At 41.4% G+C, this 27,928-nt stretch overlaps 1 protein-coding gene across 2 annotated transcripts in view; it reads right to left on the reverse strand.

Moving 5' to 3' along the window:
* CNNM2 (cyclin and CBS domain divalent metal cation transport mediator 2) overlaps window positions 1–27,928 on the reverse strand; it is a 129,372-nt gene that overhangs the window by 18,423 nt on the left and 83,021 nt on the right. For both annotated transcript variants that reach the window (XM_045568484.1, XM_045568483.1), the window contains exons 2-4: window positions 8,048–8,191; window positions 5,910–6,047; window positions 3,769–3,938 (exon numbers count right to left, since the gene is read on the reverse strand). In XM_045568484.1, coding sequence (XP_045424440.1) covers window positions 3,769–3,938; window positions 5,910–6,047; window positions 8,048–8,191 — 452 coding nt within the window. The remainder of the gene's footprint in view (window positions 1–3,768; window positions 3,939–5,909; window positions 6,048–8,047; window positions 8,192–27,928) is intronic.

Consider the following 27,928-nt stretch of genomic DNA (forward strand, 5'->3'; position numbering starts at 1 on the left):
TGGATGTCTAACTTTGTCAATTGCCTTTCTGACATCTCTTGATATGAGAGCATAACAAGTTTGTTTTTTTACTTGTCTAATTAATGTAGCATATTTTGGTTTTGTTGCTCTTGCATTAAACTAGCCCTGCATTCCTAAAATAAACCCAATTTAGTCACAATCACAATGAATAACTCTCTTCAGTATTTTGTTGCTTTTCTGCTGCCTTTTTATTTAGAAATTCCACATCAATGTTGACAGGTGAGACTGGCCCATAATATTATCAGATTTTAAGATTAAGCCCATATTAGCCTAAAAGAATGCAACTATCATACCAATTTGTTCTATCTGTATAATATAGAAATTATGAGTTATTTAAAGTTTGAATTTTTTTTCCTAGTAAATCCTTTAAATTCTGGCTGCTTTTTGGGGGGGGCAAGCAGAAAACTTTTTGTCTCTTCTCTTTTATTACATTAATTATGCCAATAGAACATTAATCTTGTTAATCTTTTAAAAGAACCAAATCTTGATTTTATTTATGGGTTGTGAGGCTTTTTCTTTCTTTTTTTTTTTTTTCATTTTATATTTTAGAAATAGGGTCTTGCTATGTTGAGGCTGGTCTTAAACTCCTGGCCTCAAGTGATCCTCCTGCCTCAGCCTCCTGAGTAGCTGGGACTGTAAGCACATGCCACTACTCCTAGCTAATTTTTTAATTTTTTACAGAGATGAGGTCTTATTATATTGCCAAGGCTGGTCTTGAACTCAGCTTCAACCAATTCTCCTGCCTGGGCCTCCCCAAGTGCTAGTATTACAGGAGTGAGCCACTGCACAGGGCCTATACATGTGGTTTTATGACATTTCCATCTTTTTATATTTACTAGAATGTACACTGTGACACAGTAAATGATCAATTTTTATGAAAGTCATGTAAACTTTATAAAAAGTGTATTTTCCTGGCTTTTGTTTAATTTTCTCTATCTGTTAATTTTATTAGTTATGCAATTTAAAACTAACAATTTTTCTGGGTATGCTTGCTCTTTTATGATGGTGGAAAAACATTTCCATCAAAATTCCTTTCCATGTCTACTTTTATATATGTATTTTGTTAAGTTATTTAAGGTATGTGGAGCCAATAAAGTGTTTCCCCAGATTTTCATTGCACTTATTGATCCCGCAATGTATTTGAAACACCTACTTCTTCAGATGACACTTGAAGTTTCAGCTTTCTTATGCATATGTAGTAGAAGGCATGTACATGGTAACGTACAAAATATTCTCTTAATTGTTTACTTAAATCATTTGCTTTGAATAGGCTTTATTTCATCTAGGGCTTAAGCTAAAAAATGATGTTTCTACTTATAATTATATTCCCAACATCACTTAGAGAGTTTTTTTCTAGAGTGTGCAGAAGGCATCTCACTGGCACTGCGGCCAGGAAGGGAAGGCACACGTTGCCACTTTCTTCTGATTTAATGCTCATGACATGCAGTGGAACGTGCTCAATAACCTGGAATGAATTTCCAGCGTTGGATTGGTGACATCTTAGGGTGAAATATGCTTCGTAAGGATAGTAGCTATGCCAGACTGACTGACGGTGTGATGGTATTTCATTTTGTTATTTTCTGGATACCTCAGAAAAATCAGCTAGTCTGCAAGACCATCATTTTCAGCAAACTCTACAGTTTAAACACTTCCCTAGGTCCTGTTCATCAAGCATACACATTAGTTATAAAACCCTCATGATATCATTGGTTCAACAATTCAAAAAACTTGTCACATTTATGTAAATATTTAATGTGTATAGATATTCAAATACGGGCACATGTAGAAAAATGCCTTTTTTTTTTTTTTTTTGAGACAGAGTCTCGCTCTGTTGCCCGGGCTAGAGTGAGTGCCGTGGCATCAGCCTAGCTCACAGCAACCTCAAACCCCTGGGCTCAAGCAATCCTCCTGCCTCAGCCTCCCGAGTAGCTGAGACTATAGGCATGTGCCATCACGCCCGGCTAATTTTTCTATATATATTTTAGCTGTCCATACAATTTCTATTTTTAGTAGAGACGAGGTCTCGCTCTTGCTCGGGCTGGTCTCGAACTCCTGAGCTCAAACAATCCACCTGCCTCAGCCTCCCAGAGTGCTAGGATTACAGGCGTGAGCCACCATGCCCAGCCTAATAATATCTTTATTTAAAAGAATGGACAGGGATTTTGAAGTCCCTTTTCCATAAAATTTATTTTTAGATCCATGGTTTTCTTATACAGCAATAGAGTGTTACTGAATCACAACTTCATAAAAGCTAATTATGTAAAAATAGACAATTGAAAACCAGTTTCTAATATTAACACTGAAATTCACAATGTCAATCCTCAAGATGCTCCTATATTGGTCTTTAATGTAATTCAGTTTCTCTAGGCTTAAGGAATATTCACATCTAGTTTTTGAGAAATATGAATGTTATATTCCCTCACTGCAGTAAATAAAATAAATTCCCAACAGTGCCCTCAGAATTTTGAGCTTAGGTATTTCCAGAGAAAAAGAAAAACAATTGAGTAAGACGACTAAGGTTAGTAGAAGAATCAAGGTACTAAATTAGTAAACCTGTGAACAGAAATTTCTAAGACAGACTGTAAGAAAATGGCAGGTAACCAGTTAATCCATGGCATCTTTCCACCCCTCACTCTCGCTTTCGGACACCACAATACTGCCCAAACATGGGGTCACACATGGATCACACTTTCCAGAGTATGACATCTATACATCTGATAGAAGTTACTTTCAAAAAAGAAACTTCTTAATTCATTTAGACAATTGGGGCGTTGCTAGACTCATGTAAATTTTAGGGCCTGCTAAATACTAATTGTACTCTTCTAACAATAACTCCCATTCATATATAAGAAGTCACCAAGAAATGAGAAAACTTAAGGGTATTTTCAGACTTTCTCACACTTCCCCTGGCCAACAGAGCTCACCTTTAAAATTCTTGTATTGAAATAAACTCAAATTTCCTATAAAAGCAATTCTTCAATAAAGAGGTATAAGAAGTCAATAAAACTAGCATTTTACTCATTGTAATACCCACCTTGGCCCCTATGCCAAGGATGGCGCTCTATTAAGTGAAATAGTGATGTAACAAGGCCTCCTGTTGACTCAAGTACCGAAGCCCCTCAAAGAGGGTTCAGAACGAACTGACCTTCCCATCTTATGTAGCAGATTACATTATAGTGAGAAGGAACTAGTTACCATTGCTCTGAGAGGCTGTAATTATTCTATCAGTTCCTCTGTAAAACAGAGTCTAGTTAGTAACCAGGAATAAAAACAAATGGATTATATTGACAATGTTAATGTTAGAGTGACTAAGATATCTCTATGGAGTTGTATAAGACTAAATCCTAATGAGGGATGGAAAAAACAAATGATAAAAAAGACACCCCAAGGAATACCATAACACTTAAATTTCAAACACCCACCATGACGTGGACACGTATAGGTACCTTCCCAAACTCTTCAGAAAATTCTAACCATTGAAGTCAACATTCTTCATTTGACTCAGCACCTCAGCAATCACTAAGTGCCTTTCAGTATTGTAAATTAAAGTAACTGATGACATTTATATCAGAATTACTTTACAGATACGAAAACAGGGAGACAAAACTCTCCCATGCATAAGGCTACCCCTTATGCAAAAAGTTAAGTACGTAAACCCTGTCACCCATTTGCCTGTACCAAACCTCCTCAGAACCAAAAAGGTGAGTACTTGACGAAAGCAAACAACGAATGAATAATTCTCCTGACCTGCAAAATGAGAACGAAGTAGTCTACAGGTTTGTTGCGCTGGTAGAGGTAGTACTCTGGTGCTTTCTTGTTCTTCTCATCATACTTCAGTTCTTGGATGACATTGGGGTGCTTTAGCAGCCTGAGAAGGATCTTCTCTGACATCTGGGATGGGCTAAATGCTTCTACTTCTATAGATATAAACACAACTTGATATTACACTTCAGATGGATAGACAAATGTACACTAGTAATTAAGGTGTTTAAATAAGAATGCTTGGAATCAAAGTGATACGACATGGATGACCGAGACTTCCGTTTGGTGATCCACTGAGGACACATTACCTGGGAGAAATTAGAAAATGCCAAATTCTCATAAGTTGTTCCTTTTCAACCTGTCATTGACTTCAGCCCTCATAAAAATATCCTAATTTTCTGACTGATAGAAGTGAAAATCAATCAGAAGCAGGCTCCTCGAGTGCCAAATGCCCCTCAACAAGCCACAACAGTCTGACTGTCCAACAACAGCCAAAGGAAGAAGCCAAGGTCTGGAAGCGCTGGGTGTGTTAGTGGCAGGTGCAGACACAGGTGTGCTACATCCCCCTCTCCCACACAGCTGCCCTCGGAAATTCGGGGAACGGAGAAGGCTGAGACTCAGAGTAAAGGCAAGGCATGTGCACACATCAACATGCACTCCAACTTGCTAATTTTTTAAAAAGTAATGCTGAGCGGTATTTACAAAGATAGCAATTTTATTTAAAATCACACCAAAATTACTGATTTAAGGGTGCTACCCTGAAACTGAACCTTACGATACCTCAGAGGCAGAGTAAGATAACATTTAGTTTTAATTTGTGGTTCTTAAATGACGAGGAACAGTAGTATTAGAATTAGAAAAAGAATAAGTTGAAATTGTATTTTTAATTATATGTTTTATACAAAAGATGTAAGTTCTGTATTAGATTGTGACTTTTGTGTAATAAGATAGTATACTGTAGAAATTTTGAAAAATACAGAAAAAGATAAAGAAGAAAATAAAAATTACCTATAAACCAACCACTCAGATAACCATTCTGAGCAACTAGTGAGCATTCCTTTCCAGTGCTGTGCCCGGGCATGTGTGCCTGTGCATACTGTCCGCATGTGTACACACAAAAACACAACTTTAATCTTAATGTACACACAGTTTTAGATCCCGTTTTTTTCCCACTTTACATTAAATTAGGAATATTTTCCCAGGTCATGAATATTATATTGTGGGCATTTCCGTATATCTGAAAGCGTGATCTTAAAGAGTACGTAGTGTTCCGTCACATGGCTGCGTCAGCCCTCTTTTCAAGGTATTTCAAGTACACTGCATGCAGCTGGAAGGTACTGGCTGCCCATCTTGGACACAGATGTCTTCTACAAGCCACTGGGTACTTTGAGACTCTCCCTCACTTCCCCTGGCCAACAGAGCTCACCCTTCACCTAGAGAGCCACTTGGGGATGTGAGAAGGGTTGGTCTGTCTCTCGAGTCCATTCAACCTTGACCTCTCTGGAGCAGTCAGTGCCGGCTGGGTTGGTGGTTTTAATAATGTGAACCTTTGCCTCCTGGAATGGGCCCAAGTTAACGACCTGATTTGAAGAGGCCATCAAGAAATCCACGTCAAAGTTCTCAGAATCTCTGATTTCATTAAAACCAGAAAAGATATTAATTTTGAAAACCTATTTTTCTTCTTTGCGAATCACAGCCCCTGCGTCACCACTGACGTCCGACTGTTCTTCCAAGGCAAGCTGGAGAGAGACCGGACACGGCCGCCCAGCCTGCCCCGCCGGCGGGCTCTCCCGCACACCTAGCCGGGGAGACGCTCCGCCTACGGTACACATGCAGTGTGGCACTAACATTCATCCTTACCTTTCAGACCAATTTTAAGTTACTGGTCCACCCCTGGTAAATGTCTCAGAGGGTTCATGCCGACACTGAACATAGGAGAGGAGAGAATTTAAAAAGAAAAAAACAAAACAAAACAAAAAAACAAAAAAACAAAAAACAAAACACAAAAGTGGCATTACTTATCACCCCTTTTCCCGGTGTCCACCCCCAGCCCACCCCGTCAGTGGTGGGTGAGAAGCACGCTCCAGGGTTGGCAGAGATCTCCAACTGTGATAAGCGGCACTTGCCTGTTGCTAGGAAACGGTGCATGGCCAAGAGGAGCTGTGGTGATATTTTAACCTTCATCTCGCTGTCTGTCTGCTTAAAGGCAGAAAAATCTTGCTTTCTTTCACGGTGGGCCACTTTCTTTTTCGTTCTGTTATCAGCTGAGGGAGAAATGAAAAAGGAAAAAATAAGGAAATGTATACCATGAGACCAGGGCTCTTTCTGAATGAGAAAGACAAAATATACTGGAAAGGCTAGACTGTCCCTCCAGATGTGGGCGCTCTACATACAAACAGCACGTGGAAACAAATGGAAGGGGGAGAGAGAATCCTCATCAAATCAGCACGCACCATAGTCATGGCACAATCCAAAGAAAGTACCAGCAGGTAACCTGGTTAGTAAATGTACTCATGAAGGTCTTCAGAGAGCCTCTCCGAGCACATGGTTAGGCAGACCTGGACAGAGCAGTCACAGACCCGACATAACGGCAGAGTTTGCAGCCTGGTGCTCACAGTCTCCTGCTACTCAACATCAGCACACTCCGGTGCGGAACCCACCACTGTGCTACACACCAGTGAAATGTGTCCCTGTCTGTAAGAGTCCCCTGGCCTCAACTGCAAGAAAACACACAAACGAAACCCCTTAAGAAACAAACAAGAACGTTCTCATAGAACAGCATTTCAGTAAGATCTGTTTGCTTCATTGCTACTCCAGACCATGAGATCCTCAAGGTCAAGGAAATACCAAGGTGATCCAGAATGGGGGTTGGCACACTTCCCCTGTAAAGGGCCAGAGAGTAAATATTTTAGGCTCTGCAGGGCTATCATGTCTCCATGCTGGTGGGCAGCGAAAGTGTAAACGAATGAGCGTGGCTGTGAGCCAACAGAACCTTATTTATGAAAAACCAAAAGAATATTACTTGTGATGTGCAGAAATTGTTCTATTCTCTATTATGAGACCTCTCACTACCCCTCAAATTGTCAGAAAGGTAAAACAGACCTGGGAAAGGGTGGTTTTTTTGAGAATGATACACCAATGTGAGGAAAAAACAGGATACATTTTCAGAAGACAGTCATTAGCTAAATATAAAATGTATTCTTTTAGGGGTGCATGAAGACTTTCTCAGGTTTAAAATGAGGGATGTTCCTTTCTAGCAGGACTGAATAAAATCCTTCTGCTCTGAGCAAGGCAGGCTTTGTCCCAAGTGCCCCAGCCCATTGGAACAGTCCACGTCCCCCTCTGAGCCATGTTTTAGAGCCAAATAGGATAAACAGAGCCCAGATGCTTTCTCCATCCAACCTGAGAGCCCCAAACATCGCAGGCCTTGGGCCAACATTGGCATTATGAAACCCTTGCACGGCTGAGAGTGAGGCTATGGAAGAAGGTTTAAGCTCCACAGTCCAGGGATCCAGTGGCGCACTTTAATCAGACAGCATTCAGGTTAACCCTCAGCATAGGATCAAGTCTACACCCGGGCAAATGACGTATGAATGCTCACCTCCCCTTCCCTGATCCACTCCTCTCCCTCTCCTCCCCCCAGAATAGGTGGCAGAGAAGCTGAGAAGAGGAAAACCACATTCTTACTATGTACCTGCCTCATCCCGCTTCCTATACCCCACCCCACCCCACCCGCACTGCAGCCCCAGCAAACCACACCAGCAAACCTCACCTCTGCCTCTGACCCATGGGCTCTGGAACAAGGAAATTTCAACAGTTGTCATCTATCAATTTAACAAATCCCATTCAGTTTTTAAGTACCTGTATTACGAACTTCAGTAGAAACAGAAATTTATCTGAAAACAATTTACCTAGCTGTATAAATTAAAAATTTAGTAGAAAACAATTACGTTTATACATGTAAAATAAATTTCAAAACCAGGAGCGAGTTTTCTGTCCAGGGCAAGCCATGCCCAGATCAATGGTCGGAAGCAGCTGGCTTTTCCTAAGAACACTGGCACTTGCCATTACAGGGTCTGCCTCTTCTCCTCCCTCTGCTAACGGGACTGGAACGCACTGGAGGGTTGTGCACAGCCCACACAGAGTGCAGAGTTATAAACAGGGGCAGACAACAGCTGGAAAAATGCCAGATGACTCACAAGCAACATGACAAAAAAACAACAAGCAAAGGTTTTGGGAAATACACTCAGACAATGCTACTCACTGTATAAATCTGTTTCATCTAGAATCTCAGATTTGATGATTTCTTCAATCACATCTTCTAAGGTGACAATTCCCAGAACTTCATAAAATGGATCCCCTTCTCCCTCATTGTTTACCCGCTGCACAATAGCCAGGTGAGATTTACCTTTAAAGAAAAGAAAAAGTTTAAGAGGTGAGTTTCTGAATTTCCTGAACGACATCCTATATACGATTATGGTAAAAAAATAAATAAATAAATAACAGCAAACACAGATATCAAATTATCAAAGTCTCCATTTCAGCATTTAAAGAGGGAATGGAAATATCACAAACAAATGGAAAAGGCTTATGAGCCATTAGAAGAAAGAGTGTCACCCTCTACACATACTGCACTGCACCCCAGCTCTTTGCATGGAATAGATTTGGTCCTCAGTAATACCAGCTGTTCTTATGTCCCCTTTTAGCAACTGCCACTTTAAGACAGCAGTTCTCAAAGAGTGGTCCACAGTTCCACGGTGATTTCTAAGACCCTTTTAGGATGTCGGTGAGGTCAAACTATTAATATTTTCATAAGACAAAGATGCTGTGGGCCATTTTCGCTGTGTTGATATTTGAACTCATGGTGCAAAGGTGCCTTAGCACAGACCAAGTCCGGGGGGCCGACTGTGCTGGTGGTCACTATTCTGCACCATCACACGTGCACAGCTGAAAGGGAAAAGTCAGTTTCTCTTACCAATGTCCTTGATCAATCAGTAAAAATTAATGTCCATTAAATCTTGGCCCTGAGTACATGTCTTAATATTCTACGTGACAACACGGGAAGTACCATGAAACATTCTGTTGCACTCGGAACCACACCAGCTACCTTGAGGAAGGCACTCGTGTGATCAGCCACTTTCTTCACCAGACAACATCTTTACTTGGGAGAATGACTGCCAGACAAACTATGGTTATATAGACTCAGGTATTTGTCAGACATTTTCTCAAAAATGAACAAAATGAACCTGTCACATCAAGGAAAACAATGGGCAGGTTTGCTGCCAATGAAAATATTTGAGCTTTCAATGGAAAGTTAGAATTTTGGGAAACTTGTATCCATCATGAGTGTGAAAGCTTCTCAATAGTTAGACTTTTCTGATGAGATAGGTGTTGATATTAAGGAATGTGATTTTTTTAAATTATTGAACAATGCAATGTGTAAACATTTTTAAGATTTGTGTAACTTAGTGAACCAATATTTTTCAACGGACTGTGGCAACGATGTTACAAAATCATACACGGGTAAACAACCCATTCAGAGTACAAGATACAACAGATTTTTTAAAAATAATATTATTTTGGAATAATATTGCATTTACAGAAAAGTTGCAAAGGTAGTACAGAGAGTTCCTATATACCCTTCACCCAGTTTCCCCCACTGTTAACATCTTATATTACCATGATACAGGTGTCAAAACTAAGAAATAGACATTGATATATTACTAGTAAATAAACTGCAGACTTTATTTGAATTTCAGTGTTTTGTCCACTAATGTCCTCTTTCTGCTTCATTATCCAATCCAGGGTACCACACTGCATTTAGTTGCCATGTCTCCCATGGTCTGTGACAGTTTTTCAGTCTTTCCTTGTTTTTCATGATGTTGACAATTTTAAGGAGTACTGGAGTCAGGTCTCCTGTAGGATGTCCTCTGGTTTAGGTTTGTCTGGTGTTTTTCTCATGATTAGACTGGAGCTATGGGTTTTCTAGTTACATCACATCAATGGTTATAGGTCATTGCTGATGATGTCCACCTTCATCACTTGGTAAAGGTGTTTCCCAGGTTTCTCCAGTGTAAACTTACTCATTTCTCCCTTTCCCTAATTCTGTTCTTTGGAAGAAAGTCAGTAAGTATGGCCTGTCCCTCTAAGGGAGAGGTGGAAGGCAAGAATTAAGCTCTGCTTCCTGGAGTAGAGGTTACCTACATATACCAATTAATGCTAGTGGTGGTGGTAGCTTGTGCGTGTAATGCCAACATTTTGGGAGGCCAAAGTGAGAGGGTCTCTTGAGGCCAGGAGTTTGAGACAAGCCTGGCCAACATAGTGAGATCCTGTCTCTACAAAAAAATTTTAAGAATTAGGCAGGTGTGGTGGCACACACCTGTTAAGTCCCAGTTACTTGGGGCTGAGGCAAGAGAATCCCTTGAGCCCAGAAGTTCAAGATTACAGTGTTAGAGTGAGCTATGATTGTGCCACTGCACTCCAGCCTGGGTGACAGAGAATGACCCTGTCTCTTAGGGGGAAAAAAAAAAATGGCATTGCTAAAATCAATAAGTGTTTTAAGTGTCTCAGTTTTAATTCAAATACAGTAAATATAAACAGATATAACCCATACAAATAAAAGTTCAAGGGTCCTCAATTTCTAAGAGTTTAAAGGGATCCTAAGATAAAAAAGAAATGTTTAAGAACTGCTGATTTAGGGGATGGGCAGATGGTAAGAGAAGAACATGAGCTCTTAAGTGGAACAGTCTTGGATTTGAACTCCAGCACACCCACTCATTAGCCATTACTAGCTGTACAACCAAGAGCAAACCATGTAACTTTTCTGAGCTTCTGTCCCCTCATCTCTAACACCAGGCTCAAAATAACTGCTACTGTGGAGAGCTGTTGTGAAGATCAGAAATGATGTTGGCACCCAGCAAAGACAGCGACTGGAGTCCACTGGGTGATTGATGAGTGGCAACTCTTACTAATATTTTCGCTCAGTTCTAAGGCACCATCAACTTGTTACCAGCTTAGCGGGGAAAAAACATGAAATTAAACATACACAGTGATTAAAAGATGCATTTCAATTTCAGAAAGATCTTTTAAAATAGTAAACGCATCTCTCAAACACCAGCATTGGTTTTCCCAATCAAGGCATGCAAAGCAAAACATATCCATAAGTTAAGCCAAAGTAGACATGATCTGGAAACTTCACAATCGGTTAACATTTATATAGAGATTTAAATGACAGGGTGTGGTTTTTTGGGTGGTGGGAGGTGGGAGTGTAGTGGCTTTACATATGGTTTAGTTGACACTTTAAGTTGGGTGTATTCACTCAGACATGACCAGACAGACAAATTAAAAATATTCTCTGAAGGCCAGGTCTGATCAAGTTCCCAGCACTCTCTTAGAAACCAGCTTTGGTCCTGTGGTTTGCCAACCCTTTCTTAACCCGGCTTCTGCTCTGCCTCAGACCCCTTCATGGGCAACAGCGTCTGCAAGCCCAGAAGTTTAGATTGTTAGACAATTAGGCATCCTAACAATTTTTGTCCCTAGCACACTCATGCTCAAAGAATGAAAATATTTTGAGCAATGGAGACGAGGAGGAAACTTATCAGCAATAGATATAAACACTGCATCAGGTCAAGTCAATTCTCCTCTTGCCCATTCAGTTCGGTAGGTTTCTCACATCTGCTTTCCCAAGGACCCAACATAAGCAGTTAAAAATTCTTGGTGAATGCTGTCTGTCGAAAGTTAAATTCTTTTGCTATTCCCAGCTTGTGATCATTTAAAAGGAATTTTCCAAAGCAAGGTCTAATATTAGACTCAAAATGAAGTTTCCATTCCACTGAGGCGCTATTCTCACCAAAGTAACTACTGTATAATCAGATTGTCTTGGAGCAACTCGTTTAAATGCAGATGGACATACTTGAAATACCAGCTCAATAGCACCAACAGATCTGACTGGAAAGGGCCCTACTCTAGGAGAAATTATTCATGTGAATTAGCCTTCTTAGACAGAAAATTAAGTTTTCCTCAGAATTCACTTGCAGCCACCACTCACACCCTCCACCTCTATCACTGGAACTTCTGTATCTGCCCCAGAGCACATGCTTTTAGCTTTGGAAGTGCTGGTGAAAAACTCCTTCCGAATCTCCTTCTCTGTGTGCAGTACCAAAAGAAAAAAGAAAAAAAACAACACCTACCCCCGCCCCCCCCCAGCCTCACCTACGCTTTTGGACAATAGCAAATTCAGTACACCTTCCCACTTGACCATTCACTGCAGGGAATTTAGACTTTAGTTCTTATCAAGAGATCCATCAAAAGGGAAATGTAAACAACTTTTCAATACAGAGATTTTAAAAAACTGAACTTAAACAAGCCCTTTCTTAACCTGAGCACTGGAGGAATTAAGTCAGGATTGAAAGCAGAAAAGCAACCTTGAGAAAAATTAAAAACTAAACTAAAAACTAAAAGATTATAAACTAATGGATTCTTAACTTCCAAAGAGAAGAATGAAAATATAGCAATCAACAAATCATGTAATTGTAGATATTAAAGAACACTTAGACTTTTTTTTTTTTACTTTTTTTTTTTTTTTTTGAGATTCTAGCCCAGGCTAGAGTACAGTGGCATCATCATAGCTCACTACAACCTCAAACTCCTGGGCTCAAGCGATCCTCCTGCCTCAGCCTCCCAAGTAGCTGGGACTACAGGTGCATGTCACCACACCCAGCTAATTTTTCTATTTTTTTGTAGAGAAGGGGTCTCCTTGTTGCTCAGGCTAGTCTTGAATTCCTGACCTCAAGCGATCCTTCCTCCCACCCTCAGCCTTCCAAAGTGCTAGGATTATAAGCATGAGCCACCACACCTGGCCAACTTCATGAACTATGTATGGATCAAACAAAACGTAAATTGCGGTCACGATTAGGGCTTGGAGAGAGCCCTTTCTGGCTAGCTATGAGGGGTCTTGCAGTGTGCCAGCTACTCTGAACTGTCCCGATATTTAAACCCTTCACCCTTCTCCTCCTTTTCTGGTCCTAGAAATGTAGGAAAAAGGAATCACTAAGCCAGGCTTAAGAAAATCTTGGCAGGTCTGTTTTCAGAGTAGAGGGCTTTATGAATGTATCTCTACTCGAATTCAGAATAACAAACAAGTTATAATATGAAATAGCCTAGACTGTTCATCTTTCTATAACCGCCATGCACTCAAGGCAGGGCCCTTGCACAGATGGAATTACAAGAACCACGTCTTCACTGAGAGACAAAGTAACTACAATCATCTATATGCGGGTATTACAGAATCGGGATCAAATTTCAACCTCTGCCTGCTTCTACTGTTCCACAATCAAAGTTTATTGCTTGCATATTCTCTCTGGATTGGTAACCCAGCCCAGAATGGTAGCAGGTTACCACAACTTGCATCTGTAACTCTATCACACTTCCAGGCTCAAATTTTGTGTGACAGATAGAACCCATGTGCACGTTGATGGCATAAGCAACAGGACAGTGGTTAGGTTGACAAGGGATTTGTGACTACCACATGAAGATATGGACTCATTTGTTCCCAGACAATGCTGATGTCACTGAAGCAGAACAGGACAGCCCGCAGCATAACCGAAACAGCTAAGGAAGAAAGTCAACAGGGCGGACGTGCAAAGGAATCAGGAACAACTTGATACAGCTGTGCTAATGAAAATGACAGACAGTAGTCAAACAGACCCAACAACACCAGCACAAGGCAAACAGAGTCTGCGGGGTCCTGACATGCCACTCAAACAGCAGAAAAAAAACAAGCAGAAAATCCAGTAATGAGAAACTCAAGCCACACGTTTTATATTCACCATCGCTGCTGTGTTGCACAACTCCAGGGGGCAGCACTACCACAGGATGCAAAGCTTCATAGTTTCCTAAGTTTGTGTGATGCTGTGGTGCCCTCACTAACAGAGGACAGGGCAAATGAAGCATTTGATATGCCTTTGTTTTTAAAGGATTTCCAGCTTACTAACATACAAATTACAATAATAATTCAATAAGTAGGAATTAACAAAGTTCCAGAGAGGGAGTTCTATGGAACTAGTGAAAAAAGAAATAAATGCTAAGTCAGAATTTAGGTCCCATGTAACTAACAAAATGAGGCTCATGATGTATTTTAATGGCCATACTTAAGATCTCCCAAGCAAGCCAGTTTCATGTTAGCAGTCAGGGAAGTCAATACACTTCAAATACAATTAGAACTGGATTTAGTCTGATTGACAAAAAGTCACAAACTTATCAAGTAAGATAAAGTCTATGAACATAATTTATAAGCCATAAAATACTATGCTTTATGAAAGTTATTGATGAACTGTAGTCACAGGAATTCATTTATTCCTTTAGTAAGCAGTTACTGACTGCCCACCAGGTGCCAGGCACATGCTGCAGGGAACAAAACAAGGGACTGGCTCAAGAGGGACATTCTAGCAGGGGAGACAGACACTAAGGGAAGGAGACAAAACACATGTCACATTGTGTTAAATGTGCTGTGCAGAACAAAGCAGTACGGGCGGGAGCACAGTTAATATGGGATGGCCAGGGAAAGGCTGCCTGACAAGGTGACGTGGCCGCAAAGCTGAACGACTCGAAGGAGCCACAGGTCTGAGCGTCTCAGGCAGAGGGACAGGAGAGAGTGAAGCCAGAACACAGTGAGCAGGAGCGAAAGGGGTGAAGGCGGACGGTGTAACCATCGTAAAGACTTTAGCTTTTACCTCGAGATGGCAATCACTGGGAGATTCCGGGCAGGAAAGTGACATGATCTGCATTATGTTTCTAAAGGGTCCCTCTGGCTGCTGGTGGTAGGTGAATGGCAGTGGGGAAGGGCCGAGGCTGGAAAACCCAAGTCTGGAAGTCACCTCAGGAAAGCAAGGGAGGAAGCACAGGCTGGGGACCAGGTGGTGAGAAGTACCTGAATTCTGGACAGACTGAGTATTTCAGACAGGGCCAACAGGGTTTGTTGGCGGATTGGATGTGGGGCAGATGAGAAGGAAGAGTCAGGATAACTAAGGTCTTCTGGATGGCAAAGAGCACAGAGTTGCCATTTACCCAGGAGGGCTGGGGAAGGTGTAAGTTTGGAAGGTAGAAATCAGTTCAGTTTTGGACCACAGGTTAAGTTTGACATCATAGTGGAAATGTCAAATAGGCAGTTAGATACATGAGTCCAGAATTCAGGAGAGGGAAGGTGAGAGACGTAGGCCGCAGATGAAGCCTGGGAGTCAGAGCACAGATGGCAGAAAAGCCAGAGCCCAATGGGACCACTTGGGGCGTGGATGGAGTAAAGAGCTGACACCAAGCCTGTGGCATGCCGGAGTGTCACAGCTCAGCAAACTGAGACGTAGTCAAAACGGAGACTGAGAAGCAGTGGTCAGTGGGCTGAGAATACAGACAATGGTTTTTTGGAAGCCACATTAAAAACAAAAAAAAACAAAAAAAAACTGTTTCAAGAGGCAGAGAGCAGTCAAAACGATCAAATTGACAAAAGATGCTTGAGATAAAGGTCACAGATGAAGGATCTGAGGATTACAGTTTAAGCGACACACCCAGGTCACAGGGTCTCTGTGCAGTGTGACTTCCCTATAGCCCTTCCAGCTTCTAACAGGGAGGTACAAACTGGCCTGCTTTTGCCAGGCAGCCTTAACCAGAGAGAAAAGGTCTACGTCATCGGACAGTTGGGTTTGTCCTTTCCAAAATAACACCTCCCACTCTGAGTCCCTGCATCTGGGCATGACACCATTGGATTTCCAATCACTCAGCCTTAAACCCTGACATCTTTGTCTTCTCTCTCCCTTTTCCCCTTCCTTTTTAATGAAGAATGAATACACATCTATAATAAAGTGCACAGCTCAATGAAACTCTACATATGTGCACACCTGTAAAACTACCATCCAGGAAAGGCTAGCAGGAGTCAGGGCAACCACCAAGGCTATGGCCACAGGGGTGACTGAGGCAGGAGGTGGGGACGGGAGAGAGGAGCAGGGAACAGGTAACAGAGTGGTAAGAGGCGCTCGGCAGCTTAAGCAGACTTCCAGCTGCGGAGAAACGCAGCCCTGCATGTGGCCTTGCCTGTAGGACTGCCTTTCCCCAAGCCCTTCTCTTTGGTGACAGCAGGTCCCTTAAGGATAGAGAGATCACATGTGGTCCAGCCACATGTCATGATAACCGAGTGACAACACAACTTCAGAAAAAGGGAAGCGATTCTCCCACGATATTTAGCTCTATTTGGAATCCTGTGTTTGAGTATGGGTCTTGTATTTTACAAGAAGCAAATGGAGGAGAAATGCTGTGAGATAAATGAACTATGCCACACAAGGAACAATGACAGAAGCCAGGGACATTCAGCTAGGAGAGCAACCTGCGCAAGGATGTGTCTTGACAGCAGCCTTCGAATACTGAATGAGAAGCAGCCGTCTGGCTCTTGTGCCTCCTTCCCTTGACAGTGTGTCCCCTGCACACTAGCAAGCTGTCTCCTCAATTCAACAGGTGACAAGAAGTGAGCACTTGTGAGCACTGGAACGAATGCCATGATTACATGGTGGCTTAGTGAGTTTCTTTGTGACCGCAGGAGTAGAGAAGTTGTTGCTAAGAGACTTGGACCGCACCTACCACGAGGTCGTCTCCCCAGTTAGCTCATAAACTCCGGATCCGGCTGTGTATGAATGCTCGGCCCCACCCCTCAGGCCCCTGCCAAGCCAGCACCACACCCACCACTCGTCCCTACTGTTCCTACTCCACTACATCATCCACTACTGAATTAAGGAGAAAACTCTCTAGAGTAGGGTTCAAAGGCCATTATAACCCCAACTCTCCACCCGCCAACCCTTCCATGCTGCTTCCTCCACACTCTTCCTCTTACGCTGTCACAGTTCACCCGATCCGACAACGTATGTGACTTTTCCCGACCGGCACCTCCCTGGTTTCACTCACCCTTCCTCTTCTCGCAATGCCCTCCTCCCTATCCTGCGTCTTTTTAGTCCTTTATAATGTTGTCCTTAACGTGCAACTCTGCTCAAAACATCACCTACTCACCAGGAAGCCATTCCTGTTCCTCAAAGGTAGAAATTGTCTTTCACATTTCCGAATTCCCACAGTGTTATCTAAATTTCTCTCGAGGCATTTGTCTCTTTCTGCCTGATATTAAGGTTTGTGATCTTTTCCCAGCTAGACGGGAAGCTCCTGTTTCTTACCTACCTTCCATAGCACCTGGCTCAGTGCCCACCCTCTGCACGGAGCGGGCAGAAAGGCGCCCACCATGGCAGTCACCGGGCCACAGCCCCTCACCGCCCTGCCACAGCCACGCCACACTCGGGGGGTGCCTGGGTCTCTGTACCCACGTTACTCTTAACCACAGACAGGTCCTTTTCCTCTCCACGTCCCCTCACTTCCACAGCTGCAAAATCAAAAGAAAACTAAACCCTGAATTACAAGTCACATAACACAAAGCCATATTCCCAGATTTCTGTAATGAAGATGTGGAAGACTGCGCATGCCTCCCGGGTCCTCTGCCGGCTGTGCTGGTGGCCGAGCTGCTGTTATCCTACGAGCCCCAATGCTGAAACCTCAGGAGAAGCAATACAATTTCATTTGGGGAGCTATCACTTAGCTATTTCTGTACGGTTTGAAGCTAAAATGAAAACAAAAACAAACTTCATGTGTCTTTTTTTTAAGTACTTATTTTACCTTACCATCCCCCGCCAGAGCTAAGTGCATTTTTTCCAATTGAATTTTCCCACCGTAAAATACGCCAGAAAAATGTGAGACAGATCTTAAAATAGTCCTACATAAACAATACATAAGTATATATATAGTAGCACTTGCTGTATATAGAAGTCACTGGTTTGAAATGATGATAACTGTTGCTATTCTGGGAGACAAAAGCCCCCCCCCCTTTTTTTTTTTTTTTTACCAAAAGCTTTACTACTTCCAAAAATTCCAAAGGCTGACCAGCAAGTGGTTGGCCCGGCTCTCCCCGCAGGACAGCGCCTCGGCTCCGGCCACCAACCACCTCACTCCCACTCAGGCCTGAACCGACGTGTCCGCCAGTGAGCTCCTCTGGGGTGGAACATGGAACTGTGGTTTCCTTTAAAAAACAAAAAAAACAAAAAACCCTCATCTTTTTTGGTGAGAATTTTATTTGATATAGATAATATTTCCTAATAGGATCACTTCCTGGATGGAACCCTGAATGTATTTACTAATGCAGTATATTATAATCGCTTTCAGGGAACAGGCTTGCTGCTGTTCTTTGACCACTTGCACAGCTTTGAAAGTCGGGAGGTAGATAGTCACAGAGGTTATCAGCCCCTAAGGGAGCTGATAAAAAGAAGAGACAGTCCCTGTCCACAGTGGTGGTGTGGCCTTGTGCCCGGTGCATGGAGCCAGGTCAGCCTCCACGTCCGCCCCGAGGCAACTTCCTTCTGTCTGCTGTAAATGTCTGTTTCTTAACATCTAAACTAAGTCTAGTCCCACCTTCCCATTCTTAACTCTAGTCTCTTATACTATATATCCCTAAAAAGAGAAAATAATTCAGGCTGAAAATATCTAAGATAATTAATGTTTAAAAGAATTGTTTGTAGATTTTTTTGTACAGTCTTCAGTGCAGGGATGTTGGTGTCCATTTTGTTTTCTTTGGATTTTGTTTACATCTATAAATTAGACAATGTAATCATTAGAAATAAACTGCAGGTACTAAATGCAACAGTAAAAAGTATATCGACATTAGGAAAGAAATATGCCAGTGGCAGAAATTCTGAGATCCAAAGTGACAGTGTGTTTCTTGAAAAGAACTGTAGATATCGGTTATTTTTTTAGCTAAGAATGCCAAAAGAGGTAGGCAAATATTTATCCATTCGTTCATTCTGTATTTCCCAAGCACCCATTATGCTCCTGGTACTCTTTTAGACACTTGAAATTGTGGCAGTCAATAAGACAAACAAGGCCACATGCATTGAAACAGGGCTGAAGAGTAGAGAGGAGGCTTAAGAAAAATATCAGAAAATTACATGGGCAGGGAGGCAGAGCTCAGGCAGTGATGTGAGTGATGGGGAGCAGCTATAAATACAGATGAAGCTTCATTCTCACCTCCTGCTGAGCAGCCTGGTTCCTAACAGGCCACTGACCAGTACTGGTCCACAGCCCAGGGGGTGGGGACCTCAGCCCTAAGACTTAGACCTTAGCACTCTTTTCTTTCTTCAGTCTTTTGTAAATTTCATCTCTTCTTACTGCTTATAGATATTTTTAAACGTTATTTTTAAATTAACTGGTTGAATTTCACTTCTCATTTTATACATCCATGCAGTAAGATCAGAACTATTATACACTGAGAAAAACAAATCCATGTGGTTTACAGATTTTACAGATGTAGCAATGGAGACTTGGGGCAGGTATGGCTGCCTTTAAGGACATCAATGTTTACCTATTAGGACAGTACCTGAAATATATTAGAACTGCAGATACCTGCCTGACATTATAGGCATGCAAATATTTACTGAATGAGTGGGTCTACAAATCACAAGTTTATTTAAATCTTTTGAACATATTTTTATTTTCAATCTATATAGCTTTCTGGGGAAAAAATGACATTCCACTTGTCTTAAAACTACTTACTGCACATTTCTAGAGGTTTCCTTTGGACTTACATTTTAGGTATATTTCTGGAATTATTTTTGAGATTACTGCATCTTCTCTTAGTCATCATTACAGAGTAAAGACTCTATCTCTTTACAGTATGCCAAATATTTCATCTAAGAATTGGACCTCGATTTTTACAAAAAATTTTTACATTAAACACCACACTCAATGGTCACCTAAAATTTTCCCATCAGGCATGCTTTCTTCTACTCATCAAATATATATCGAGTAGCCTGGCACAGTGGTGCATGCCTATTGTCCCAGCTATGCCAGGGTGAGGTGGAGGTTTGCTTGAACCCAAGAGTTGAAGTCCAGCCTGAGCAACGTAGTGAGGCTCATCTCTATATATACTGAATATATACTTTATTCCCAGCACAGGGCTAAGTATATACAGATGTCTACTTCCTTAAGAAAACATTATTTTTAAAACATGAATTAGAAAATGTTCATATTACAAAAGGATCCTCTGCTTCACAAAATGGAGCATTTTTAATTGATTTGAGATAACTATATTCACATGCACTGTAAGCAATAACAAAGATCCTGTGTATTTTTGCCCAAGATCCCATGTATTTTTACCCGGTTTCCCCCAGTGGTAACATCTTGCAAAACTATAGCACAGTATCACAATCAGGATACTGGCATTGATACAGTCCCGGTACAGAATGTTTCCATCACCCCAAAGATCCCTCCTGCTGCCCCTTTATAGCCACATCCAAAATCCCTCTCCCTCCTCCACCCCTACCCCCAAACAGATCATTTAAATAGCTTCTCTGGTGAAATAAGAGCTTAGTTTTCTACTGGCAGTGGCTCTTACACTTTAGCTTTTAAGTTTAAACAAACATTTAAAAAGCTCACAGAATGTCAATCAATAGGAAAACAATTTCAGTGAACAAAAGCTTATTTTACATGCAAAAACCCAAGAGTGCGGCCCAATCCTGACTACATTAGCCAACCATGCTTCCCTGGTTGAAGCACGCAGCAGGAAGTTATATAACTGAATGCCCAGAGAGAACCGTTTTTGGAGAGAGTAGCAAAAGACCCTATTAAACCAAGCCTTGGTCTAATAAGTGTCTGCACAGGCACCTCCGTGGCACTAGGATTTTCTAGGCAGTTCCTCTTTAGCTCCTCCCAATGTGATGGATGGAACAGTCCCCAGTAATTCCATTAAACACTGATCTAGGTGCTGCTGTTGTGAAGGGATTTTGCAGATGCAATTAAAGTCCCTAACAGGTTCGCTCTAAGTAAGAGATTATTCCGAGTGGACCTGACAATCAGTTGTTGGAAGGCCTCAAAGGCAGGGTGAAGGCTTTCTGAAGGAGAGAAGAAATGCCACCTGTAGATACAGCTTCAGACTATGCCCGTAGGTTTCCAACCCACTTGTGAGCTTCTATTCCTGCCAGCCTGCTCTACCAACTTTGGACTTTCTTAGCCTCCACAATGCATAAGCCAGTTCCTTAAGATAAATCCCTTGATAAATGTGTGTGTGTATGTACATAGCCTATTGGTTCTGTTTCTCTGGTTGGACTCTGACTGAGAGACTGAGCACCCATACCACAAAGGGATTTAGAAAGCAGATACCTAAAGAAAAATAGGATTAAACTAAGTTCTCATTTCTTAAAGCCAAAACAATGGAAGACTGATGGTCTACGAAGCCAAACTAACGTGTGTGTGCTGTGTCAGACCTGCTCAATGAAATTCCTGAGGGAAATAGCAAATAAAGTAACCTCTTGGAACAAAGAGTTAAGCTAGACTAAATTGTGTTTGTGTTTAAAAGACAAGCAGCCAAGTCATTTACTTCCATCCATCCGAGTGGACTACCCTATTGGAGACAGCCCTCTGGCCCTCTCACCTAAGTCAGGATTCCAGGCCACCAGCAAGGACGCTCACATTCCCACACCACCACTAGCCTGTTCTCTCTTTTGCTTGTTCTTCAGTCTTGCTGCCAGATACTTTAGCCAGAAACCCAAAGTGAGGCAATTAATAGAAAATTCCAGTCATTATGTGACTTGCTTAATGGCCTATCCAAATGATTTGTGAGAAAATCTCACGAACCAATGGAACAGAGATGGAAGAGTTTTTTCCATTCTTTCTCTCTCCCAGAGTATTTAAAGACTTAGATTTTCCCATCTTTTGGGGAAATATTTTCTTATAAATAGTGAGGCATGCTGGGCATCTCCACTTCATCTTTTTTGGTGGTCTGTAACACCCACTGTACACTCACTGGAATGTTTTCCTAGCAAATGATCAGCAATGGAAAACATGGCTAAGACAAAAAGATGGCTTTGAGGCTGAGATGATGGGAACCTTCTCATCTTTCCCAAGAGACAGGTGGTTCTCCTATAGAACTCAAGGATTTATTTTAGAACCAATGAGACTATTTTTGTCCCTCCTGTAGGCTTGCAGCCTTTGTAAGGATGATGAATGAGGATTGACTATACTAGTTAGGTAATAAATAGTCCAATAGATTCATAACAGTCCAACATAGCCAATAATAGGAGATTTTTAAAAGAAATACTTCTGCTAAAGCCAAATATTAGTACTTTAAGTTTATGATTTGTTCTTCTGTTCCTTTCTTATGTTTTAATTTTTAGACCAGTAATCATTTAGAACTTTATTCTGTAGTCCAAACTTGTTGATTTTAACTAAACTAACTTCTTGGATAATTTCTACACCACAAGGAGACAAGATCAATAATTATGCAAAAAACCATACATGAAAATGTGGGCCTCCTGCGATACTCATAGTAGACAAAAAATTACCTAAGCCCAGACAATGTGCTAAAAAACACTCTAGACCAAACCACACCACCCATTTGCTGCGGTAACAGGGTAACAGGCATTTTAAGGAGGAAGCGAGGTTATCGGTTCTTTTTAAACCTGCTTAAAGGGGAAACTAAGGGTTAGTTTTGTTACAAGAAGAAAAACCTTATCTCCCCTTTTCTCACTTAAGTGTCTTTTCAGAAAGTCCTTCCTGATAACTTTAATTTGGAATGAAGAGGTGGAGTTATTATATATTATTACATGGTTAATACAAGTATATTATATAGTCAATAATCATGTGCTATAAGGGAAAAAAGCTACTAAAATTATCAAAAAGGGCACTGATGTTGGAGTTGGGAGGGAAATGAAATCTAGTTCAAATTCTGATCCAATGTATTAATCTCTTCTGCAAATTTTGTATACATAATAAATTTGAAAAGAAATCAAAGGGCAAAGATATTTCAAGGTTTTCCTCATTGTCCTAAAATAAAAGAAGTCCTAGCACTTTACTCCTCTGCTTCCTGTCCTTGGAAACCTCAAGCTCTTCATCATTACAGGGGAGAAAAAAGATGCAATCAGATGATGTTTAAAACCAAACAGTGTCTATTTATAAATTCCTTTCACAATTTCTACCCACCGTTCCCATTATCTACCTTTCCTCCAATTATCTCTTTAAAATGTGTAGAAGATAAAAAGAAGTTTTTCTATTTGTATGAGAAAAAAGTCACCACCTAAATATCCATCAATAGAAGCCTGGCTAAGTAAATTCCGGTACATCCATATGATGTAATCCTATGCAGCTATACAAAGAATCAAAGTAGACAGAGCTATAGAAACTGCTCTGAAAAGTTACCCAAAGTAATTATTAAGAAACCACATAGAACATTATATATAGTATGATCCCATTTATATTAGTCATATATATGTAGAAAAATTCTAGAAATAAATAGTTAACAGTGGCATTTTGACTGAAATTTTGTAGTACTAAGTTTTTGTCCTGCACAGTAATTCTGATAAAATCTATTTTGCATGATTCTAATCAAAAAGGGAAAAATCGTGGACACATTAAGTATATACACTACATTGTATTGCATATAATCCTAACGAGAAAATATTTCTCGACTGGGACTCAGTGAGCATAGATCCCTCTCTGTCAGTACTGGACACCTCTGGCCACTTCGAAATCCTCCAAGGCCCCGTTGCTCACTCCCCCTCCAGTGCTGCAGGGACCAGCCCCACGCGGGCCTGGATGGGCTGCACACTCGCTCGTGCCAGCAGACCCCAGCTCGCTGGCACTGCTCAGTGTTCCTCTTGCTTCCTGCCTGGGGATTTCTTTTGAAACCTACTCTGCAGTTATGCATGTGCAATCCAGAAATAGGGAGAGATTAACACTCATTGGATGAATACTTCCCTTTTTGTACTCAGGCAGACGGTTCTGAGAGCGTTCCATAAGGCCCCTGAGAAGGTCCTGGTGGGATTGAACAACCGCTGCCTGTGGCCAAGGCACTATCAGATGCTTGGATTTTCTTTCCCTCCTTCTTATTTCACTTTCCTTATCCTGAACTCCTGCTCCCTGGCATTGCAGCCATGCTAGCCTCTCTATCAGGGTGATGCTCAGGCTAAGACGCCAGATGAGCGGAAAACTTTTCTGCCATCAAGTTTTTGGCTTCACACATTTCATGCTCTTTTTCTGGCATGATTCCAGTGCCAGATGTGTTAGGACACATTCATAACTTGATACACTGCTGGTCCTGTACTTTCGAATGACATGCACACATCTGGACGTCCTTCCTCTACTCAGATGGCCAGCAGTAAACATCAAAGTGACTGCAAACCACACAGATAAATCCTACCAAACCCAAACTAAATGTATCCCAGCTTAACTTCCCCATAGCTGAATTCCAAAAATGCCTGGGACCACTCCAGCATTGTCACACACAAAAACAGTGAGAGACAATAAACTCGAAGTGGAAAGAAAGTAATTTTTGACCAACTATAGTTAAAACATCTAATTTGTCAAATTTTACAAAAAGAGATGACCATGTATGATACATTTGGCAGGGGGCCTTGGAAGCAGCACCCCATGCATGTGAGAAGCACTTAAGCTTAAGCTTAAGCTTTGTTAGCTTTATGGTAAATACGCTTTTTACTGAGTACTAATCAAATAACTGCAACAAAGGTGGGCATAACACATAGACTGAAAACTAAAATCTACATACTACCGCCACTCCCTGTCCAATCTTCTAGACTTCAGATACAAAAATACTCTACCTGCCCACTTGGTCCTCTTCACTTGTCCAATGAGCATCTTAAGTTCAACATGGCCAAAAGGAATCTATCATCTTCACCAAACCTCCACTTCTAATCCTCTTAGTAACAGCACCGGTATACACCAAATATAAAATTGTGGGAGTCAACTTAGATTCCTCCTTTCCTTCTAGTTTCACCCTGCTATGACGTACCGATACCAACACTGTGTTAAGTTTTGAATTTAAGACTGTGTCCTAAATATCTATCACTTCATATTCTCCATCCCCATTACCAGCTCACCTTAATTCCAGGTCCTCATTATTTCTCTTCTGAACTGCAACCACCACCTAACTTCTCAACGTTAACATGATCTCAAAGCCACTTCACTGATGACAAAGTAACCTTTCTAAGAACCAAATCTGAACATGTTATTTCCTGCTTAAAATTCTTCGGTGGCTTCCCATTACATTTAGAATTGCCTAAGCGCATCGGTATGGCCTACAAAGCCCGTCATGCGTGAGCCTCCTCTAGCCGCATCTCCTCCACCTTTGCTCGTTCCACGCCAGGGCACACATTCTGCACTTCCCAGACTAGATGTGCTATTTTACTGTCCTGCCCTGGACTCCACTACCTTTCTCTTCAAAGATGCAGTTCAAGTATCATTTCATCTTAGCCTCACCTATGCCAGCTGGGTTTGGTGCCTGTCTCTGTGTTCCCATAAAGCCTGCGCTAGCTCCATCAGGGCATTTATTATCCTGTATTATAATTTTTTCTCTCTTCTGTAATATTTCGCTCAATCCTCTGTGAGATTCTCAAAAGCAAGCGGTCTCTTTCACATCTAAAAGCCTCAGAAACTAGCACAGTGACTGGTATATAATACTCTCAATAAATGTTAACTAAATAGTTCAAATTAATCCTAAGAAAATGCGAGGGGAGGAATGGTATCATCTTTGCAAGATCTTGTCGTAAGAGGAGGGTGTTTTGCTTCCTGGGACACAGTGCAGTACATGAGGCCAGTCAGCACTGCCAGTGATTGTAATTTTAGCAACCATTTCCCAGAAGAGAGACCAATTGTTGTTACCTAATCTAAGGCCTTGTACATAAAAGACACTCATTTCCTATTTAATTTAATTGTACTGATTTTATTATTTTAACTCCTATTGGCACCAAATTCTAGAAAAGTTACAATAGAGTTTGTCCCCAGATGAAGCCAGCTTGAAAAACAAGTAGAAATCAAACCCTTTGCTCCTTCCTGTTCAGCTTGAGAATATCTTCAAAGAATTTTCATTGTCTTCTTAAATACACAACATGAATTTAGCCTGGAAACCAAGACTCTGATATTCAAATATGATGGGTTGTCAAGTAAAAAAAGATATGCATTTAGTTTATTGAATGAATAGATGAATACAATGAATGAGTGAACGAATGGCCAAAAAAACCCCCAACATTTATTTGCTCATGTAAAGATCCTTAGAAACGGACCATCCTTTTGAGGGATCTGCTGCTCGGGAGAAGTGAGCACCTGTCTTCAGCTTTCCGGGAGCAGGCACGACCACTGCCTGGAAGAACATCACCTCGGTCCCCGACATATGTTCAGAAGATCCAGGCTGTCCTTGGCCACTGACCCCCCATCAAAAAGGGCAGTTTTTAGAGCTCAAATATGTGTGCAAGGACCCTAGTGAATACTGTCAGTGATTAAAGGCTGCAACTCTCATATCAGACAGATCTGTGTTTGGATCCTTTGGCTCTCTGCTACCTTCTACCTATGTGACCAAGAGCAAGTCATTTACCTTCTTGTGCCCTCTCACTTTACTCATCTGTAAAATAGAATTTAAATGATGTCTGGCACATAGTAAGTGCTTAATGAATTATAATTATTGTATTATTGATGAACTTCCTCTTGGGGTCTGAAGCTGAAAATCACCTCAAATGTACATGCAAAATACCTTTTGATATCTACTGAAACAGGATCTTGGCATCATTGGAATTATTCAGCTATAAGTAGCTTCTTTAAAAATATAGATTATAGGTTTCTATCAAAGATCATAATTTATATCACCTAAGAATTCAATCCTACATAGGCTTGTTTCGTTGTAAATTTCTTCAATATAGCAACTCCACAAATTGTTCACTGTTTCTCAAACACAGTTGTGCGGCTAGGGGGTCACACGGGTCATGGAGATTGTCCTCCCTCCCTTCTCACCTCCAGAAGTAGCTGCTCCCGCTTAGTGGATGAGGCAGTGGGGAGGGCGGCCCATGAAGGAAGCTTGTACAGCCACTGCCTTTGTCATATTTCCTCTGTGAAGAAACAGAAGACTTCAGTTCCCGGGATTGGTTAAGCTCTAGAATAGAGAACTAAGGAACTACTTTGTGTTTTCCTAGGAATCTCCTCTCTTTGTGCAGAGCGCCATCGCAGCCAAACTGTTACATGTTTTTTTGCATCTCTGTCAGGAAACTGGAATGATAATAAACACAGGTAGCTTGCAATACACAATAAATTGAAGGAAGCTGGCATAGAGCAGAGAAAGACTCAGAGACTGAGGGAATGAGAAGAAAAACCAATGAAAGAGTAAATTATACGCAGTGACCATACCAACCCTGACATCTGCAAAAGATATTGCAAAGATTCTATGTTTAGGATTGGAATTCATTGAGGTCAATATGGCCTCCTTTGCTGCTGGTTATGGATTCATTCAACAAATATTTTTACTGAGCACTCATTATAATGCTAGGCACTGTACTATGCACTAGGGATTAAAACACAGACACAGGCAAATAAGACTCATCCTTACTGTTAAGGAACTGGAAGGCAAGTGGGGAAGACAAGCAAGGAAAAGCACAACATGGTAGACTCTATAACTGCCCTCCATGTAACAACTTGCCAGTTGACTGACTCTCCATTCTCCCTGTAAGACCCTGACTGAGGCCCACTGGCACACTGATGCTTTCATTTCAGCTAGTAGACTACTAGGTAGCACCCTGCATACTCTACTGCCCTAGATTAAGTAGAATGTTTACTAAGAATTGGTCATTTCTGTTCCCAAATCTATTTATGACATTTGTACTTAACACTGCAATTATGTAATTTAGGTATTGTTGAAACTAATGAGAATAGAAAGAGTTGTTTCTACAGACACTTAGTCTATTTTGTGCTGCTATAACAGAATACCTAAAACTGAGACATTTACAAAGAACAGAGATTTATTTCTTACAGCTGTGGAGGCTGGGAAGTCCAAGACAGAGGGACACACATCTATCCGTCAGGAGCCTTCACACTGAGATCCCACAGCAGAAGGCGGAAGGACAAGACAGCAAGAGGGAGCCAAACTCCCTTTAGAGCAAGCCCACTCCTGTAACAACTAGCCTACTCCTGAGAGAGTGACATTAATCCATCCGTGAGGGCGGAGGCCTCACAACCTAAACACCTATTAGGCCTACCCCCCAACACTGCTGCGTTGGGGATTAAGTGTGCAACACATGAACTTTTC

Source organism: Lemur catta, chromosome 14 (genome assembly GCF_020740605.2).
Source record: "Lemur catta isolate mLemCat1 chromosome 14, mLemCat1.pri, whole genome shotgun sequence".
Classification (NCBI taxonomy): domain Eukaryota; kingdom Metazoa; phylum Chordata; class Mammalia; order Primates; family Lemuridae; genus Lemur; species Lemur catta.